General features: G+C 37.9%; 2 protein-coding genes and 1 non-coding gene across 5 annotated transcripts; 2 read left to right on the top strand and 1 right to left on the bottom strand.

Moving 5' to 3' along the window:
* Nucleotides 1-688: 688 nt before the first annotated feature.
* LOC114840739 lies at nt 689-784 on the top strand. Its single transcript, XR_003782830.1, has one exon. It is a non-coding gene; the product is annotated as a small nucleolar RNA U13 (small nucleolar RNA).
* A 545-nt stretch (nt 785-1,329) lies between these two features.
* On the top strand, nt 1,330-5,292 carry mak16 (MAK16 homolog (S. cerevisiae)). Its single transcript, NM_001303722.1, is given in 10 exon segments — nt 1,330-1,491; nt 1,823-1,872; nt 2,029-2,138; nt 2,977-3,041; nt 3,138-3,289; nt 3,763-3,817; nt 3,949-4,023; nt 4,187-4,297; nt 4,511-4,576; nt 4,673-5,292. Coding segments are annotated over 10 exon segments (921 nt in total). The 5' UTR covers nt 1,330-1,476; the 3' UTR covers nt 4,895-5,292.
* Nucleotides 5,293-6,524: 1,232 nt separating this feature from the next.
* Nucleotides 6,525-11,226, bottom strand: tti2 (TELO2 interacting protein 2). 3 transcript variants are annotated; one of them, XM_013136594.3, is made up of 7 exons: nt 11,084-11,226; nt 9,667-9,795; nt 9,442-9,534; nt 9,107-9,291; nt 8,822-8,965; nt 8,411-8,567; nt 6,525-7,932 (listed from the first exon to the last, which is right to left on the bottom strand). In XM_013136594.3, the coding sequence occupies exons 1-7, from the start codon at nt 11,141-11,143 to the stop codon at nt 7,849-7,851; spliced, it is 852 nt and encodes a 283-aa protein (XP_012992048.2). In that variant the 5' UTR covers nt 11,144-11,226; the 3' UTR covers nt 6,525-7,848. The 3 variants fall into 3 exon arrangements, with proteins under 3 accessions (XP_012992048.2, XP_012992047.2, XP_034152509.1); XM_013136593.3 differs by having other exon boundaries at nt 9,667-9,853; nt 10,138-11,199; XM_034296618.1 differs by lacking the exon at nt 6,525-7,932 and having other exon boundaries at nt 8,490-8,567; nt 8,878-8,965; nt 9,667-9,853; nt 10,138-11,199.
* Nucleotides 11,227-19,101: the final 7,875 nt, after the last annotated feature.

The following is a 19,101-nucleotide window of genomic DNA, read 5'->3' as shown; positions in this document are numbered from 1 at the left end:
TGCATTTATCTAGGGTGGGCAGTGCTAATCTTATTTTTTGTTTGTTTTTATTTTATGTTTTCTTATACATTGGTAGAACATTAATAATATGATGTCTATGTACTAGGATCTGTTTTAAATGTTCTGCTTATAAAATTCACAAGTTAAACATGTATTTTATTAATTCACAATTGGAAAACATATAGGCTCTAGAACAGCTTTACTTGTTTTAGGTAAAACTGCAGGGGAGGAGAAAGAATACCTATTTATTTAAAGTCAGATCCTTGTTATAACTCAGTTAGGTAATCTTTAGGCAGTTAAAGCAGACAAATATGAAACCTCTTCTATTGTTGTTTATAAACGTTTGTCATCATTTGCATGCTTAAGAGAGCACGTTGCAAGTACTTCAGCTCTGGAGACACACCTATGAAGGAGGGGCTATAGACAGATTTGAGGGACAGAATTATTATCCAATAGGGCTGTCCCAGAATGCACCACTTGTAAATATATTATTACATGAAATACTAATGGTTTGATTAACTTTTATTGGACATTCACTAACATATATATTTTAATTTTGAAATTTTCAATTTATATGTTCTGTACTGGTTGCGTATGGTGATTATGCAAGAAAAGTTTTTTTTTCAATCACGTTTTTAAAAGACTATCAGCTTTCCTCTAGAGCCATAGGACAACCCCCAAATCGTTGATCCTTCGGTTCATACATGTGATGATCGGGAGTGTCACAGATTCTCTGTGACAGGTGTGACCTCATTGTTACGCAATGCACCTCAGCCGTCTGATCATGAACCGAGGATTAATGAAATGGTGAAAGAAATAAAATGTGCGTGGGAATGTTGAAAGGCTTTAGGTGGTTCTAATAAAGCGCATTCGTATTCAATGTGTCTGTAATAATCTTCAGTGGAATGGTGTGTTATCGCACGTAGAAGATGTCTAAGGGCGCAGAAATTGTAGTGTGACAAGATGCGCAAAATGGTTCAACATGCAATTAAATAGGTTAACATGTCATTTCAAGAAAACCATATTTTTATAACAGTGTAAATTTAATATGTAACTTTAACAAACCCAAACTTATTTGTTTACTGGTGTGTTTGATGTTATGTGTATTAGAATAATTGTTCTTGTTGCAAACAAGATTTTCTTACAGTTGAACTGTTCAGTGTATTGTGTTGAAGACCTCTGGCCAAGTCTGTATTGTTCTCAATCGACGTTTCAAACGATTGCTCAATGAAAATAGGGTATTCTGGTCAGGAACATACAACGATTAGGAACGTCTCCCATCGATGCGTATCCGATGACGTTGTATACGTAACGTAACACGTTTGATGCATACAATGTCTTCCTCTGGTTCCATGTGGCTGTATTGGTAGGAACCCCAGTTACATATTATCGGTTAAGTTCTAATAGTCGGAGGTTTAACATCGATTTTGAAAACAAAAGGGAAATTCACAAAAAAACGCGTGTGAGGAATTAATAATGCAGCACGACGACGTAAGTGAGGGGATAGTGGCTAATTTCTGAGATATGATTGTGTCGTTGCACAGGCAACATTAGTTAGCTAGCTACAGTTAGCTGTCTATCTACTTTTCAGTTAGCTTTTTTTTCAGCTTTGTTTATACCTGTCGTCACCAATGTACTTTTTGAGTTGTGTTTTGACAATGATGTTCAACTTTATCATAACTATAACAACAATATAACGTTAAACTGGTTGGTTATTTTCTTACCTGACCTAGCAGGCTAACTAACCAATCTAGCTAGATTTTGGGCAGATTTATTTTTGCCAGTTTTTAACTAACGTCAATTTTAAATGTTCAATTTCTAGGTTATCTGGGACATCATAGGCAACAAAGCGTTTTGTTCCTTTAAAGTCAAGTAAGTTAATTGTGGAAAATGTAATCTGTTTCCAAGTTAGTGGATGTGGAACCTATTCATTTTCTACTTTCTTTAGCAACTTAGTATCTGCTGTAATTAACAAGAGAGTCTTTGGAGGTGAAACTGACAATACTTTTTCTGTGGATCTTTTCACAGGACAAAGGTTCAGAATTTCTGCCGGAATGAATACAATATTACTGGACTTTGTAATAGGTCTTCCTGTCCACTAGCTAACAGCCAGTATGCCACCATTCGAGAGGAGAAGGGTAAGTTGTCTTGTGAAATGTCAGCAATATCTGCAGTGGCTTCAGAATATATTCAATCCCCTTCACTTGATCAATATTTGGTTGTTTTTAGACAGTATATATAATTGATTACATTCCATTTTTTGACACCAGTCTACAAACGCTATATGTACATAATTATTTATACCCTTTGCCATTACACTCCAAATTGAGCTGCTCTGAAGCAGTCTGTGACTTTTGATAATCTTTGAGATGTCTCTAGAACTTGAATACATTCAGTACATGTCAGAGCAAAAATGAAGCCATGAAGTCCAATGAGATTACTGTAGAGCTCCAAGATGGATCCAGGAAAGGTTATTTATATTTAAAAAAAGGTTCTTAAATATTGAATATTCCAGGAGCACAGTGGGCTCCATCATTGTGAATTGGAAGATGTTTGGAATCATCAAGACTCTTCCAAGAGCTGGCTGTCTGTTCAAATTAAGTAACCGGACAAGAAGGGACTTGGTCATGGAAGTGACCAAGAACCCAATGGTTACTCTAAATAAAGCTTAATTACCCTGCAGAGATGAGACAACCTGCCAAAAAACAACCATCTCCACAGTGGAAACCTCTCCTGAGTAAAAGTCATATGGCATGCCACTAAAAGGACTCTTGAGGGCATGAGACCAAAATCAAACTATAAGGCCTAAATGCCAAGCGCTACATCTGGCCAAAACAAGATACCATTTGTAACCTGGCAAATGCCATCCCTAGAGAGAAGCATGGTGGTGCTTAACAAATAGGTGCTTCTTAAGAACTTGCACCTGTCACTGTAGAAAAGGTTTAATGTATCTTTCCTAATAATCTTTTTTCTTAGGTCAATGTTTCTTATATATGAAGGTTATTGAGAGAGCAGCATTTCCTGCCCGAATGTGGGAGAAGGTCAGTGACTATAGAACTAATTTCATTGAATTAGATACATTTGTCTGCCTTCTTTTTGTGTATTTTTTTTTTTTTACTTAAACTTTTTTTTTTTAGGTGAAACTTAGTAAGAACTATGAGAAGGCTCTGGAACAGATTGATCTGAACTTGATCTATTGGCCCCGCTTCATCAGACACAAATGTAAACAACGCTTCACCAAGATCACGCAGTACCTCATCCGTATCCGCAAGCTCACACTCAAACGACAGTAAGCAGTGACGCTGCACACATGCCCTTTAACTCAGTTCTAATTCCATCTTTGGCAAAGATTCTTTACTGTTCTTTAAAGCTGGACTCCTTTGTTTCTGCATACATGTTTGGAATGAAATGCATGATTTATGCATGTGGATTCTTAATGATTATAACATCATGAGCTTAGTCCTGTTTTAGGTACCCTCATTAGAGCTCTATATATACACTTGTTTTAGTCTATTTTTAAGCATTGTGAAAATATACAAACACTGTATGGCCAAAACATGGTTACAAATAGAATTTCATAGTTTATAAATATGTTCAAATGAAGGATTCCAACTTTTGCATAGTAAGTGTGAAATTGTTTTGTTGTTTTAGAATTTCTGTAAATGTTGATCCTTTTAATACTAGCATCGAAATGATCTGTTTGTAATGGAACTGTGCCTATCCTGTTGAGTTAATGTGTTTTGGTCTTTTCTGTTCTTTCAGGAGGAAACTGGTCCCCCTTAGCAGAAAAGTGGAGGCGAGAGAAAAAAGGAAAGAGGTACGTTTGTCTTCCCGTCAACCGTTCTTATCCAGTGTGTGGAAATCCATATGGCACTGGCAAATCAGAGTTCTTGTCAAGGGCATGATGTAAAAATTAATCCCCTATCGTATCGTTGTCTTGTTTTACAGGAAAAGGCCCTTGTTGCTGCACAGCTTGATAATGCAATCGAAAAAGAACTGCTAGAGAGGCTGAAACAGGGAACGGTAAATATTCTTTTTTTTTGCAGGGTCAATCACCCCACTGTTTGTTCTGTTAAATCAGAAACTGAAGAATACCTTTTAGATCGAGGTAAATCTGCTTTAAACATAGGTTTTTCCTCAGTAATAGGAGATGACGTATTTGCACTAATGGTCTACTTCTTTTCAGTATGGGGACATCTACAACTTCCCCATCCATGCCTTTGATAAGGCATTAGAGCACCAGGATGAGGAGAGTGAGTCTGACTCAGAGGAAGAGGAAGCGGAGGAAGATGACGAGGTGACTACTTTTATTTTTATTAAGTTGCTTCTTTGTCTGCAAGGGTCCCTCTCAGCCAAACCACTAAGAGGTCCCAGGATGACAGCCACCATGTCAAAGGCAGTTCCACCATTGTAAGATTGTAACCAAAGTGCCTCGCTTAAAGGTATTCGCCATTACATCTGCACAAGACACTTTTCTTTGGCTCCACATAAAATCTGATTGTGTTTGCAGGATGTTGGAAAGCCAGAATTTGTCGCGGAAGATGAAATCGAGGAGAGTGATCTCAGTGATTTTGAGGTAAAAAGCAAATAAAAATGTCAAACTCTCTTGATATAAAGATGAGTAGTATTGCTTGCAGTCTTATTCAGAAATGTAACACATTTACTTCGGCAGGACATGGACAATCTGAATGCAGACAGCGATGAAGATGAATCTAGTGAAGAAGAGGGCGAGTCTGAAGTAGAGATGGAGGAAGAGAGCGAGGCCTCGACATCCACGGGAAAGTCAAAAGGAAAGACACCCCTGAAAGGCTCTGCATTCCGGAAGAAAAGGGCTTATGTGGAGATCGAGTATGAACAGGAGACGGAGCCTGTTCCCAAAAGCAAGGCCACGTAGTCAAAGACTTCCTTCGACACAGATCGTCAAATCAGTGCCTGCCTTATTTTGGGAGGTTACACTGTCAAGGATTAATACTACAACGCATCGATCTATACATTGTTTTGGTTAATTTAAGCTGTTGAATATTTTGCCTTATTGGACTGAACTTCCAGCAACTTCTTACAATCACTCGTGTAGAGTGAAACTTATAAGATGGGTCTGGGGATTTGGAATGTTCTACAGGCTTAAATCCACAATTTTCTAGACCACTTTTTAATAATTGTGTATACATTACATGGTGTAGGACATGCGGCAATTCATCAGTTGACATAAAGTTATGCATCTTGTTTTCAGTCTCTGAATTTCAGTGTAACTCTTACTGTTCAAATTAATAAATCTCTGAAGGCATTGTAATCAGAAACGAGTTAATTTATTTTGAATGCTAATGTGTTTAACATGACAACTACAGGATCTATTTGATAAACAATGACATTAAACCTTTTGATGTAACATTTCTATTAAATGTCATACAATATGTGCCTTGTGAAAGCTGTGTCCCGATGGCTACACAGCTGTTTCTTTGTCATTTAGAACAGGGATTATTTCAAATTTTTGTGTTGTAATATAAGAAAATGCCGTCTGCAGTAATAGTAGAATAAGTGTTTCACAACTTTAAACTAACCAGAAAGAATCAATGGTGTACATAGGCACATCCTAACATGCAGACTTTCTGTTAGCCAAAAGGATGTTACTGATTAATGTGAGAGAAAACTCAACCTTTAAGTCTTTACTGAAGACTCATCTCTTCATTAGGGTCTATGATTAAGTGTAGTGTGAACCAGGGGTGAGGAAGTAAATGCCAATGTACTGTTTTAGGGTGGTTCTGGTGGGTTGGTGTCCCTTTGATCTGGTGTTTGACAAAGTGGATGGAGCTTGACACTGGGTTATTTTCAGATGAGGCTACAACATCATCAGACCTCCCTTTAGTAGATTTAATATGCTGCGGGATTACGTTCAGTCTGAATTTTATGCTGAGGTATCATTTTTGTATATAAGGAATGCTTCCTCTAATTTCTACGGTGTACTGTTGAGTCTTAAGACCTGGTAGACCATTCCTGTTAATCAAAATTCTGTCAACTTCAATTTCAGATAAGTACGTTCTATTAGAAAAAAACAGACCCACTTAAACGATGTCGGAAACAATACGTAATGTCAGATATAGCTGCTACGGACAGAAAAGGGGACTTGTCAATTTAAATAATGTTTGTTTGCTATGTTGGTTGAGGATGGGGATGGTATGTTGGCAGTCAAGTAACTCTCCTGATGTACTCCAGTCATCTCACAATTTTGTTATAGCCCAGAACTCTTGCTTGAATCAAGTAGACAAGTTAGTTAGCTGACAATTTGGCTGCTGGCTCTGAAATACATCTAATACATGGAATGTCTGGGGGTCCCCAGGAGACGTTTGAGAACCACTGATCTAAAAGGCATCCTTGTTCCAGGCCTAGTAATATTATTGTGCTGTGTATAGTAGCCTGAAGGATTATAAATGCCTACGTCTTTTTTGTTTAACAAATTCGTCATGTTTAAGGTAATGTGGAACATAACTTAGGATTTGCTCATATTTCAAACTTTAATCTCATATTGTAACATACTAAACGCAGTGTCCCAGATTTACTATGGTATGTAAATCTGGGATATACTACACTACGGAACATCTACCAGGGAAACTATATTTGGGTTCACGCTGTTAGTGTTTCATGACTTCAATGACTTGAGGCTGAAGTTCCTCTAACTCTCCAGATACTGCACCGATTGGTTCTCACTCCAGTACTTGTAGACCAGGCCAGACATCAATGCCTAGTTTCTTATGCAGTAAGGATGGGGGGATGAGCAGAATTCAGTTGGAAAAAAACACAAACATTTGGGGCAGCAGGGTGTCTAGCAGCTATAGTATATAACCAACAACTGAAAGGTTGCTACATCTGATCCAGGAGGTAGCCTGGTGAAGAAAATCAGCTGTTCTGCACCTAGGGAAGTAAATCCTACATTTTGCCAGGTTCTCAGTAAACGTAGATAGTTAAGTAAGGGTAAAAATAAAAACTGACTGACCAAGAACTGAGTCGAACATCTGATCAGAGGTCCCTACCGACTTGATTGCAAAGTCCTTTATTATCATGGGTTTCAGACAAAACTGAGGGCATTCAGAGTGATGAGGGTATCAATAAACCCATAAATATCAGTATACACTTGTGACTTAAAATATTCAACTCATGTTCCACTTCAATAAAGCAACTCAAATTAAAATTATCAGGTATATAAACCTATTTAACAGTAGGACTTAATTTACAATGCTTTTCATCTTAACATATCTAATGTCTCCATATTAGAGAGAAAATGACGTTATATCATTAGGCATAACTAGCCATTATTTTGTATGAAATTTCTCACAAAGAAAGTGGTGTTCTATGGGATTCAATTCTGTTCATGAAGGCTACATCATTTCAGATATGCTGGAGGGACCACTAGAGGGTCTAATTACCCTCTACATTCTCTTATTTTAACTCCATCGGCCTTGAGACACTTGTGCAAATGGAGAGCGCAAGGAAAATTGATAATTTTGGATGTATCCTGTAGTTGTGTGAACCACCTTGTTGTTACTGGATTTACAAAGGCAGCCCAATTCTTGGCAATGAGCTGATCTGATTAGTCAAAAGATCAATTAGTGGCACAGAGCAAAGACTACAGTGGTGAGACAGGTTCTCTCAGTGGATAGAGATATTGGGGCAAAATAAACGAAAGCTTTTGCAGAAATAGCAGTGGGACAGATTTCATCCCATGGACAAACACAGGCCACAGGTTTGTCTTGCCCAGCTAACCAAATCCACCTTGTCTGCCTCACTTTGCAACAGAGATCTAGGAACCGTCTTCATTTCCGATTAACAATGTTGATGTCCAAGTCCGTGTCATGGTTATCCTTGTTCCATTGTGACAGTCTCAATGCACTTTAGCACCAAAGTAGTGGTGCAGCTGCTGTCAACCTCCTTTAGCAGTGTCTAAAGAAATACAAAGTCAAAGTAGTTACTTTTCCAATTAGAGCCAATACACAGTAAACAAAGTGTCCAAAGAAGAGACTAAATCATTATGTTCAGTACTCTCAAAATGTTGGCCTAGGTAAAAGCCAGAATGGCTGGATCTTTTCTCCTTTTTTGTAGCGTGAAGCTGCTTGTTGCGCTAGACGGGGAGCTAGTCTATCACAGGGCCTCTTTCATTCACAATTTAAACATCAACATTTGTTCATTAAATGTTACCAGTACATTTCCAGATTATTACAGGGTTAATTTAAATTCATAGTGCATAACACTCGCAGTGCCGGCATTGACATTTAAATGCTATGTTCTCACATTCGGAAATTACCTTTAGATTTAAACCATGCTACCGTTCAAGCTGTGTTAAATGGGAAATAGCTCAATCCAAATAACTGAACCCAGGACCCTGAATTAGCGGTATGGATACTGATACTCAAAGGCATACCTTTAGCTTTCCCCGGGTGCAGTGGTCCAGAAGCTGCAGACAGCGAGTGGCTTTGGTGACAAGCTCATCTCTCACCTGTGGGGGTAAAGACTCTGTGGACAGGTCACACAGCAGCCTCAGCAGACTTTTTGTCAGGACAGAAAAACGGCACTCCATTCTGCAAGATAAAAACACTCAGTAATGCTGTAATAATCACTCGAACAAAAATTTCTATTTGTGGTTCCCAAAGCCCTACTAAGAGACCCACAACTTTTGATGTAGCCCCAAAACATCTCAATGGATCCTCTAGTCAGAGGCTTGACTTTTTGTTGACAGGTTCAATCAGGTGCACTAGCTCTGAAATAGATCGAATACATGGAATGGCTGGAGGTGGAACTTAAGACTAGTTGAATTGCTGACAATAATGATAACCTTGGCCAGGCGACGAGCAGGGTCTTTTCTAAAACATCCAGTATAGCCAGTCTTGCCTGTTCTTGAGGACCATCTGAAACCTCCAGGTAACCAGTGATTACCCTTTCCAATCGTTTCAGATGGCGAACGATGACAATACCCATCCTGAAAAGATTAAACATTTTAGATTAAATTTACTGATTTAGCAGTTAACCATGAGATCAAAAAGAATGTTTCGGTACGACTAGTTACTATTTAAATACCCATATATCTATTTATTTGTGAGTAAAATTTGAAAGATCTCACTTTTTAATGAAGTGTACTAAACAGCTGGCATAGACTCTCCGAAGCACCAGTTTATGTTCCATCTCCATGTGAGTGAGGGTCAGCCGCAGCACGTCATCATAGCGGTTAGGTTTTCTGGGGAACCCAGTGCAATCAGGGGTTTTCTCCAACACAGGCAGGAGGTCTATAATGCAAGGCAAGACGACCTGCAACAAAAGCAAATATGGACAAATAAAATACCATGTGAAGGAGGAACCTAGGTCACTGGTTCAACCTGTGAAGATAATGTTGGTTAAGAGATATTGGTGTTTTGAACAATATTTCCACAAGGATGCCGTTGAAATTCACAGTGTTACCTCAATAAGCCGGGGCTCAGATGTGTAGAGGTGGTTGAAAAGGGCATGGTAGAGAACCTGGGCCCGATTGTACTGACGGAGATCGGCGGCAGGCTGAAATAGGCCAGGCCGGGTTTACGGATACAGAATACAACTAACTTTATTATGACTTTTTCATAAAACACCACAGGTTTTTTCAGTAGTTTTGTTCCTGGAATTATCCAGGAATGCAAAGAGAGAACTCACCACATTGAGGATAATGTGATTTATGCAGCGTATTCCAAGCACTTGGTTCTCAGGGCAGTAATCATCAGAAATTAGCAGCGAAGGAGGAAAAACCACATCCAGGTAGTCTGCCAGCCATGGCCGGCCAACCTGCATGAGGATCCAGGCAAACACATGCTTAGTGGCCTGTTTTCGCTTCCAGCTGTCCCTGCAAGACATCATAAATAATAATTCAGATTATTGACAGTCTACTGCACGTGATATTCTAAAGGATGTTCTTTTTGTAAGACATTGTTTTCTGGACTTGAAATGGAAAGTGAGAGGAGTTTTTGCTGAAAGGAGAGTGGGCTGAACCAATGCTTTGGCAGTAGATGTGGACATTCTCTCTTGCCACTTTCTTTTCCAATAAAGCATAAATGCCTGAACAATAAGTATATAAAAGATAAAAACATTAAGAATAATATGAATTTGCATTATTTACTGGTAACACACTTTTTCAAATCTGCCTGCAGGATCTTTAAGATGGCGCCAAGTACTCCTGGTTGGCACTTATTTTCCTTTCCACATAGAAGCTGTGTAATGTGCTCCCAGCACCCTGCCTTAACCAAAGATGCCAAGAGGCTAGACGCTGCTGTTCTGGAGGCTTCGCTGGTCCAAGCCTGCTCTTGCATATGGGTCACAGCAAACACACACAAGAGAGGGGCAAGTGGAACTGTGAGTGAGACCCAGGAGGGGGCTTGGCAGTGGCTGGGGACAGCCTTTCCTTCATTCCCAAGTGCCAATACCAAGGCTAAAAGTACAGATGTTACCGCACAGGCTCTAGCCGGGATGCTCCCATAGGAACTTGCTGGCAGAGAACCACTGTCATCATCACAGACAGGTAAAGCAGCGTACAGTGTCAGTGAGCTCACAAATTCCACATAAGCTTTCACCAAGCCTGTGTTTTCATTGCGGCAACAATCAGAGATGAGCCAGTGTTTGTCCCCAAGTCTGAACATTTGCTCCACACTGCAAAGGATTGTGCCATGCTGTTCGGTGGTGAGCCCGGAAGACTTAAGTTTTTCCTGAACATGAAAGAGGACCTCAGAAACTGGACGTGATAGCAGCCCTTCAAGTCCTGGGGAATTTTCCTTTTCGGAGGTCTTGACCAGTTGTAGGTCTTGAAGCATATCTGAGAAGTCCATTTTAGACTTTGGATTATCTGTTTGGCAATGGACTATTATCTGCTGTTTTTCTGACAACACATTAACATAATTACAAGAAGGGCTTGCAATAATAAGGGCAAGCTATTTAATAATAACAACAGCAAGCTATATGGCTACGTTCGTTTGTCTAGCAGTAAACATCGAAATGGTGGAGTAACTAGCCAAAGTTAGCAAGCTGTTACCACATGGAATTGCGCTAGTAGACATATTCAAAACCAGCGAGAACCCGCTACCTCTGTTTTCTTGGCATAAAATGTATCCTCATATGGTTTTTGAATTTTACCATTAACCATTCATATTGAAAATATATCAGAGTAACTTTGAATTGATATAGTACGGAGAAGACGGCTGCGATAATGCTTCCGGAAATGACAGAAGTAGGTGGAGCGGTTGTCCTAGCTTACTCATGCCACCTTCATGTTATGTTGGAAAGTCGCAAACCTTACTCCTTGAACAAATTAATAAAGGTATTGGATGATAGCCAAATAGAATATGAACACACCCTTAAACATTTCTTAATATGGTATTTGAGGACAAAAGCAGCTCCATTAGGTAGTTAAGATACTGCATTTTGTTGTGCTGTACTTGTTCAATGACAATAAAGTTGAATCTAATCAAATTTGGTCAATCTAATTCTGAAGTACTGAACTTTTTTGCTATTGGCTTCATTAGATGACAAAAATGTTGCCCTCCTACTGTACGTCGCTCTGGGTACGCCATCAGTAAATACTGGATAATTTTCAATTGGAATGCTCACAATAAATCTGTTTAGACAAGAACATGTTTTTTTTATTGACATTTAATATTTCCAAATAAAATAATTGTAGGATATGTTTAAAAGTTTTGCTTTGTTTCAAGGTACATACTATACATTTTCCCCACATTACTTAAACTCAACATATAAAATGAAAACATAAAAAAAGACATTCAAATTTACAGTACAAAAAAATTATTAAAGATAAAAATTATTTAATTGTTGGCATTCAGGGTTGAAAAAGTTAGATTATATTGTTGGCCTACAATGTTATAAATAGCCCTTTAACAAAAGTTGGGGTTTTGCTGTGGTATTCAATACCAAATATAAATGTCTTCCAAAGAAAATAAGGTATTTGTAAAGAATAAGGTATGTCACAGCATTAGGTATGTACATTCTTGTGATGTAAAAGAATAAGACAAAGATAAAACATGTCAGAACTTTTTCCACCTTTAATGTGACCTATAACGTGAACAATTCAATTGAAAAACAAACTGAAATCTTTGAGGAAAAAAAACCCTAACAAAAAAACTCACAATAATCTGGTTGCATAAGTGTGCACACCCTTAAACTAATACTTTGTTGAAGCACCTTTTGATTTTATTACAGCACTTTATTACAGTCTTTTTGGGTAGGAGTCTATTAGCATGGCATATCTTGACTTGGCAATATTTGCCCACTCTTCATTACAAAAGCTCCTGTGCACAGCCTTCTTCAGATCACCCCACAGTTGTTCAACTAGATTAAGGTCTGGGCTCTGGCTGGGCCATTCCAAAACGTTAATTTTCTTCTGTTGAAGCCATGCTTTTGTGTATTTGGATGTGTGCTTTGGGTCATTGTCATGCTGAAAGGTGAACTTCCTCTTCATCTTTCTAACGGACACCTGGAGGTTTTGTGCCAAAATTGCCTGGTATCTTATCTTAAAACAATGAGATCCCTCTGATGCTTTGGAAGCTCTCTGTGGACCATGTCTTTTGCTCTGAGATGCAACTTAGAAAATGTCAGGAAAATCCAACTAGAGCAGGTGAACTTTATTTGTGATTAATCTGAGTCACTTTAAATGATGGCAGGTGTGTAATGACTTATATTTAACATGAGTTTGAATGTGATTGGTTAATTCTGAATACAGCCACATACCCAGTTATAAAACGGTGTGCACACATTTTTCCCTCTCGAAGATTTCAGTTTGTTTTTCAATGGAATTATTCACATTATAGGTCATATTAAAATTGGAAAAGGGTTCTGACATGATTTATCTTTGTCTCATTCTTTTACATCACAAAAACCTGGCATTTTCACAGGGGTGACCTATGATCTAAAACAAATTTGAATGTTTACTTTTCCTACAGAACAGAAGAAGCAGTTTTCCTTTTTTTTATTTTAGGCAACACTAACATAGAAAAAATATTCCTAAAAAAATATGTGTCACAATTCCATGTAAACACATATTTGTCGAAAGACATTCAGCACAAATGGAATCTAAGATAGTTCTAAATAGTTCTCTGAATGTTCTGTGAACTACATGACACTACTGCAAGTCCACTATAAGTAAAATCTGAAATGGTTGCATTGATTGTTGAACAGCACATAATCTAAAGAGTGGGACAGAAGTGATTTGGAATCATGTTGTAGCTGTTACATTACCACTGCTTTAGTTAGATTCCTTCATTCAGTTCATAGGCATGATTTTGACGGGGGTAAATATTGTCATATCATATCAAGTGAACCATTCGTGTTTGTGTTTCCTACCTTTTCCCACCCTTTTCCTGTTGGAAATAAATGTTTATACAGGTGTTTAAAAGTTTTGGCTCTGTTTTTGGTGACTTGTTGATATTATTATCTCTTTTACAGGTTTTGCCAAGAATGGTTTGGTTAGTTGTTCAGTTAACGTGATGTATTGCAGCACATGTAAACACATCATGGTGTACCTGATCATCTGAGTGCTATATCCTGTGTTTATTTGTTCTGTTTTGGGGAGCTGTTGTTTGGAATGGTCCCAGAAGTGACGCCATGGCTCTCAAAGTTAAGCACCCCCTTGGACTTTTCCACATTTTATTGTGTTACAACAAGAAATAAAAATGGATTAAAAGTTTTTGCCACTGATCAGAGCCACAAAAATGCTATAATGTCCACAGGAAAAATATAGTCAGCAAATTGTTCTAAGATAATGACAAATATAAAAGAGAAAAGAAAACTCCATTGAGCTTGAGCTTAATCTGTATCTACAAAACCGGCCCACAAAGTACTTGCTGGGATAAGAGAAGTATTCTGTGGAGTTCAATTATTGATCTATGTGTTGTCTACAAAATGTTCACAAATTTAAAATAACTTTGTTTGTTTCTTTAAAGAGGGAATCAGACGTTGTAACGATTACAAAGCTTCTCCTGGCTCCTGTTTCTATAAAAGCTTAGGGAAGAGGGCTGGAGAAATGTAAACTCCCTGAAATTCAAACACATAACTATGGATTTAAACACTGACTATCCCTGATAATTATAGTTGTCAACATCTTCAGAGCCGGTACTCTGTTCGTTTACATTTACTTTGTTTACACTTTCCTCCTTTAACATCATTTCTAAATAATGGGAAAATACCTAACACTAAGAAAAAAGTCAATACCCTTTACAGCTCATTGGCTACATCACAGAAATGTCCACAAGAGGATAGTGTGCGTATAAATATAGACATTTCAAAGAGCCATTGACAATTGAAGTTCACCAATAACATTTTTATGTGATGCACCACAACAAAAGCTTGATCATTTTTATTGCATAGCAACCCTACTGATTGATGGACTGATTAAAAGTTTGTTAGATTACCTTATCTACAGCTTACACACTGAAGCGGGATATGAGAGTAGCCTTTGTGCAACTGATCTTATATATGCCAAAATCTCAAAATGTAAGTGGTGTGATTGGGTTATGCAAAACAAGCTTTTTTATGTTTTAAAAAAAAATGACTTCTATCTCAATGATCAGTACACTCTGTCTATGAATTTCAGTGGCTGCATTTTTAATAAGCTATGTGTAATCCTGCACTGAAGTATTTTCATTTTGTTTATTAGTATCACCATTAGCTTTTGTACACAGATGAACAGTTCTGTAGTACACAGAAAACATGACAGAGTACACAACAGTTCAGTTTTAGACAGTTACAGACTAGACAACATAAGATTATATTTCATTAAAAAATATTTGTTGAATTGTAAGTTATATGTAGTCAAGATAAATGAAAAAACAAATGTTTAGAACTTATTCAAATAGACACATTTTATACTTTTAAGAACTACAGCTGAATTAGATATTTAAAAAGAGTAGAGGAGTTGTTTTACAGTAGGTTTTTGTAAACTTATCTAAACTTGCCTTCTGACGGAATAATCTCCTGTAACTGAGCATTTTACAATGACATGAAGAAATGGATAACTAATGTTTTTTTCTGCAAAATAATCTTGGCAGTCTGAGAATAACACTTTGGCATTAAGTTTAAATTCCAACATCTGGTGATGTTGGTTTATTTTCTAACTCTATACAAAAGCTTAAAGAAGCCATTTGTAAGATTTCCTCCATACAAAAGCAGGATATTTTTTTATATTTGATTAAAGGGTATTGGGGAATGATGTTATTTCAAATGGAGAACTTCGCAGTGTTTGTTATTGTCAGCATACTCCTCCCTGATGATTTTCTCTTGTTTATTTTGGTGTGGTCATTGTGAAGTTAACAGTCTCAAGTAAATTGGAATACACCTCTGGAGGAAACTGAAATAAAAATTAAACAATGCTTTAAAGTGATTAATTAATTCTCAGGCTGATATGGACCTGGAAAGTGACCTCTTTGTTATTTTCTTACTAGACAGGTAAGCTATACACCGATCAGCAATAACATTATGACTACTGACAGATGAAGTGAATAACACTGATAATCTTGTTATCATGGCACCTGTCAGTGGGTGGGATATATTAGGCAGCAAGTGAAAATTCTGTCCTCAGTTGACGTGTTAGAAGCAGGAAAAATGGGCAAGCATAAGGATCTGAGCGACTTTGACAAGGGCCAATTTGTGATGGCTAGATGACTGGGTCAGTGCATCTCCAGCCCTTGTGGGGTGTTCCTGGTCTGCAGTGGTCAGTACCTATCCAATGTGGTCCAAGGAAGGAAAAGCAGTGAACCGGCTACAGGGTCATGGGCGGCCAAGGGTCATTAACGTACGTGGGAGCGGAGGCTGGCCCGTGTGATCCAATCCAACAGACATGTTATTGTAGCTCAAATTGCTGAAAAAGCAATTACCTGGAGAACACATGACACCAAGATGCACTATGGGAAGAATGTAAGACAGCGGAGGAAGTGTGATGCTTTGGGCAATGTTCTGCTGGGAAACCTTGGGTCCATGTGGATGTTACTTTGACAAGTACCACTTACCTGAGCATTGATGCAGACCATGTGCACCCTTTCATGGCAACTGTATTCCCTGATGGCATTGGCTCCTTTCAGCAGGTTAATGTGCCCTGCCACAAAGCAAAAATGGTTCAGGAATGGTTTGAGGAACACAACAACAAGTTCAGGGTGTGGACTTGGCCTCCAAATTCCCCAGATCTCAATCAAATCGAGCATCTGTGGGATGTGCTGGACAAACAAGTTAGATCCATGGAGGCCCCACCTCGCAACATATTGGTGCCAGACACCGCAGCACACCTTCAAGGGTCTAGTGGAGTCCATGCCGCGACGGGTCAGGGCTGTTTTGGTGGCAAAAGTGGGACCCACACAATATTAGGCAGGTGGTCATAATGTTATGGCTGATCAGTGTACATCCACTTAAGTAGCAAACTAGGGTTTGTTCGCTTGGTTATAGTAAGATTTAAAAATGTTTTACTCCAAACCACACATTGTGTAATGTAAAAAATTCACTTTTGTTGGAGATAAATAATATAGGTAAAGCTCCAGTATTTATGTAAGATGAAGATTCAACTTTTTTTTTTAAATAATGAAACAGACAAGCAGGTAAAGCCTAGAATCAGTGCTTGTATGCAGTTGGGAGTTTGGTGCGACAAGCTGGTGATGCTAATGTTTGCCACTGATTTTTTAAGTCTGGCCTCAGATTATGACCAGCTTATTGTAACTGACACACTTTCTGCCATTTTAATATTTTATTTAACCAGAGCATTGTAAAGGGAACATGCAGAGACTAATGAATTAATACACTGAGTCTCAGAATTGCTGTGCACGCACTCTGTTGTAAATTATTTTGTGGAAACCAACTTGCCCAGCCCTCGCATGTATGTAGCATATTCAGTTGGTAAAATAAACATTGTTACTTTTTAAAACATCACAGAGTCTGACTGTTTGTGATTACGGCCAGGATCTGCTTGCTTAAATATAAGTAATGTAGTGTTAAAATGATGTTAGCTAGAATTCCATAGCTAATTTTTACTGAGCTTCTGAATACATTATTTCTGCTAATCCTCATGTAGACACCAGAGAGCTGAATTGATAAAAATCACCTATAATTTACTCATGTATTATTTGGTGCAATATTGTCTGGGAAAATCCTTACAGTCCCCCCTTCCTTGGCCTCCTATTTCACTAAGGTGTAAAAATTTTGTTACATACATGTCAAATCCATTTGTTATCTATCACCATGGGAAAAGGCAAAAAAAGGCAGTAATGAGGAGACACATGGTAGTCGAACTTCATAAATTAGAAACTTAAGACAAAAAAAATATATTCTAATAAATACACCACTTACCACTATGACGCCAATGAGGAGTTTCAGAACAAGTGGAACAGTTGGTATATCAGCCGGGTAGTGGACGCATGTGAATTATTCCCCATGCAAAACCATGAAGATGGCTTGGGAGGCAAAGAAGAATTCAATGGGCCAAGCTAGATAATTACAGAATTGGGTTGTATCTTGGTGTCACCAAGTATCTAAATTTACATTTAAACACGACTTTCATTCCAATTGCTTATTTGGAGGTTTTGCAAGAAGAATATGCTTCTTGATAATCATCAACAAATGTAAGCGCCTGAAGTCTGTTAAACAATATTTACATTTGAGTAAAATGAAGATAGAGCATTTTGACCAAAAAAAACAGGGGTGGGTTTGACGTAAAAAAAAGGATGCATGAAATGAATGCAGAAAATAACCTTATACCTCCTGTAAAATATGGTACTGGTTCTCTGATGTTATTAGTCTGTTTTGCTTCCAATGATCCTGGTGCTTTGTTAAGGTCAATGGTAGCATGAATTCTATCAAGTACTACAACCTGGTCTTAGGGATGAAAGAAAACATTTAATTATATGATGCAACTAAAATTTATAATATGTAATCAGTTTGCAAAACATATCATATATTATGAATGCTACCACAACAACATATGATGCAAGTTAGATTTAAGGTTAGCATTAAGATTAAGCTTCACAGAACTGAGATTAGGGTTAAGGTTAGGGATAAGGTTACAAAAAATATGTTCACCTGTTTGGTGTTTAAATTGACTAGGCATCCTTTGTAACTTCTTTGCTCCATTTGCACCATTGTTTTGGACCCTCAATAAATTGTCTATGAATAAACGTAATATAATCCGACAAGTAATGCACTGCCCCAACAGGCCAATCTGCGTTATAATGTAAATGGGGAGATTGCATTGCTTAGCAATACCCATCCCTTAGCATTTATGTCAAATTTCATCACTTTCAAACAGATCAAGATATTTAGATCAAATGTTGAGTGTACAAGTGTAGACTAGAGATTAGCCTGTTTGTCTTTTATATTTGGTCCCCAGTGTGGTCCCTATCCTTGTCCATCTGGTCATGCTTCTGACCTGGACTAGGTTTAAATAGACTCTGGACTCAGCCCACATGCATTTATTAATTATTACAATTTGTACTCTTAATATGTTTACCTGGCACAGCCAGAAAAGAACTGGTCACCCCTCTGAGCCTGGGTCCTCTCTAGGTTTCTTCCTAGATTTCGGCCTTCTTAGGGAGTTTTTTCCTTGCCACTGAAATTCAACATTAGTGTTGTTTGTTCCTTGGGGTTTTGTAAAAGCACTTTGTGACAACTGCTGATGTAAAAAGGGCTTTATACATACATTTGATTGATTTTGAGATTTTCTTTTTAACATTTTGCTTTTTCCTTTGTTGGACCAGAAAGTAGAGAAAATAGTGCAGGGTTCTTTCTTGAAGTGGCTGGAACTAAACCACAGCAGCCTAGAGTTCCATACTTCCCAAAGCCATGTTCTTTATTTGTTTGTGTTTGAATAAATAATATAAAAGGAATTAAAACAGCATATGTTAGTTAAATGTAATGAACATTTTTAAATCTCAATGATGATTGTGCTATTGGTTTGACCACTAATAAAACAGTAATAGAATTGACTCATATGGATGGTAATGATGTCCAGGTTAGGTTATTTGACACTGTGATTACTCAATCAAAATGATGCAGTTCTATTTTATTATCATCAGACACGCTTATCTGAAACGTCAAACAGGTATGCCATATTCAGTT

The sequence above is a fragment of the Esox lucius genome, chromosome 13 (genome assembly GCF_011004845.1).
Source record: "Esox lucius isolate fEsoLuc1 chromosome 13, fEsoLuc1.pri, whole genome shotgun sequence".
NCBI classification, from domain to species: domain Eukaryota; kingdom Metazoa; phylum Chordata; class Actinopteri; order Esociformes; family Esocidae; genus Esox; species Esox lucius.
Note: the sequence above shows the minus strand (reverse complement) of the source record. Positions and strands in the feature narration are given on the sequence as shown.

Excerpts from the sequence above, each read along its gene's own strand:
- tti2 (XM_013136593.3), bottom strand. The coding sequence starts at position 10,829 with ATGGACTTCTCAGATATGCTTCAAGACCTACAACTGGTCAAGACCTCC. Across the intron at positions 9,854-10,137 it reads CTGCAGGCAGATTTGAAAAA|GGACAGCTGGAAGCGAAAAC; the intron begins GTGTGTTACCAG and ends GATGTCTTGCAG. Across the intron at positions 8,568-8,821 it reads CTGCTCGTCGCCTGGCCAAG|AATGGAGTGCCGTTTTTCTG; the intron begins GTTATCATTATT and ends TTTATCTTGCAG.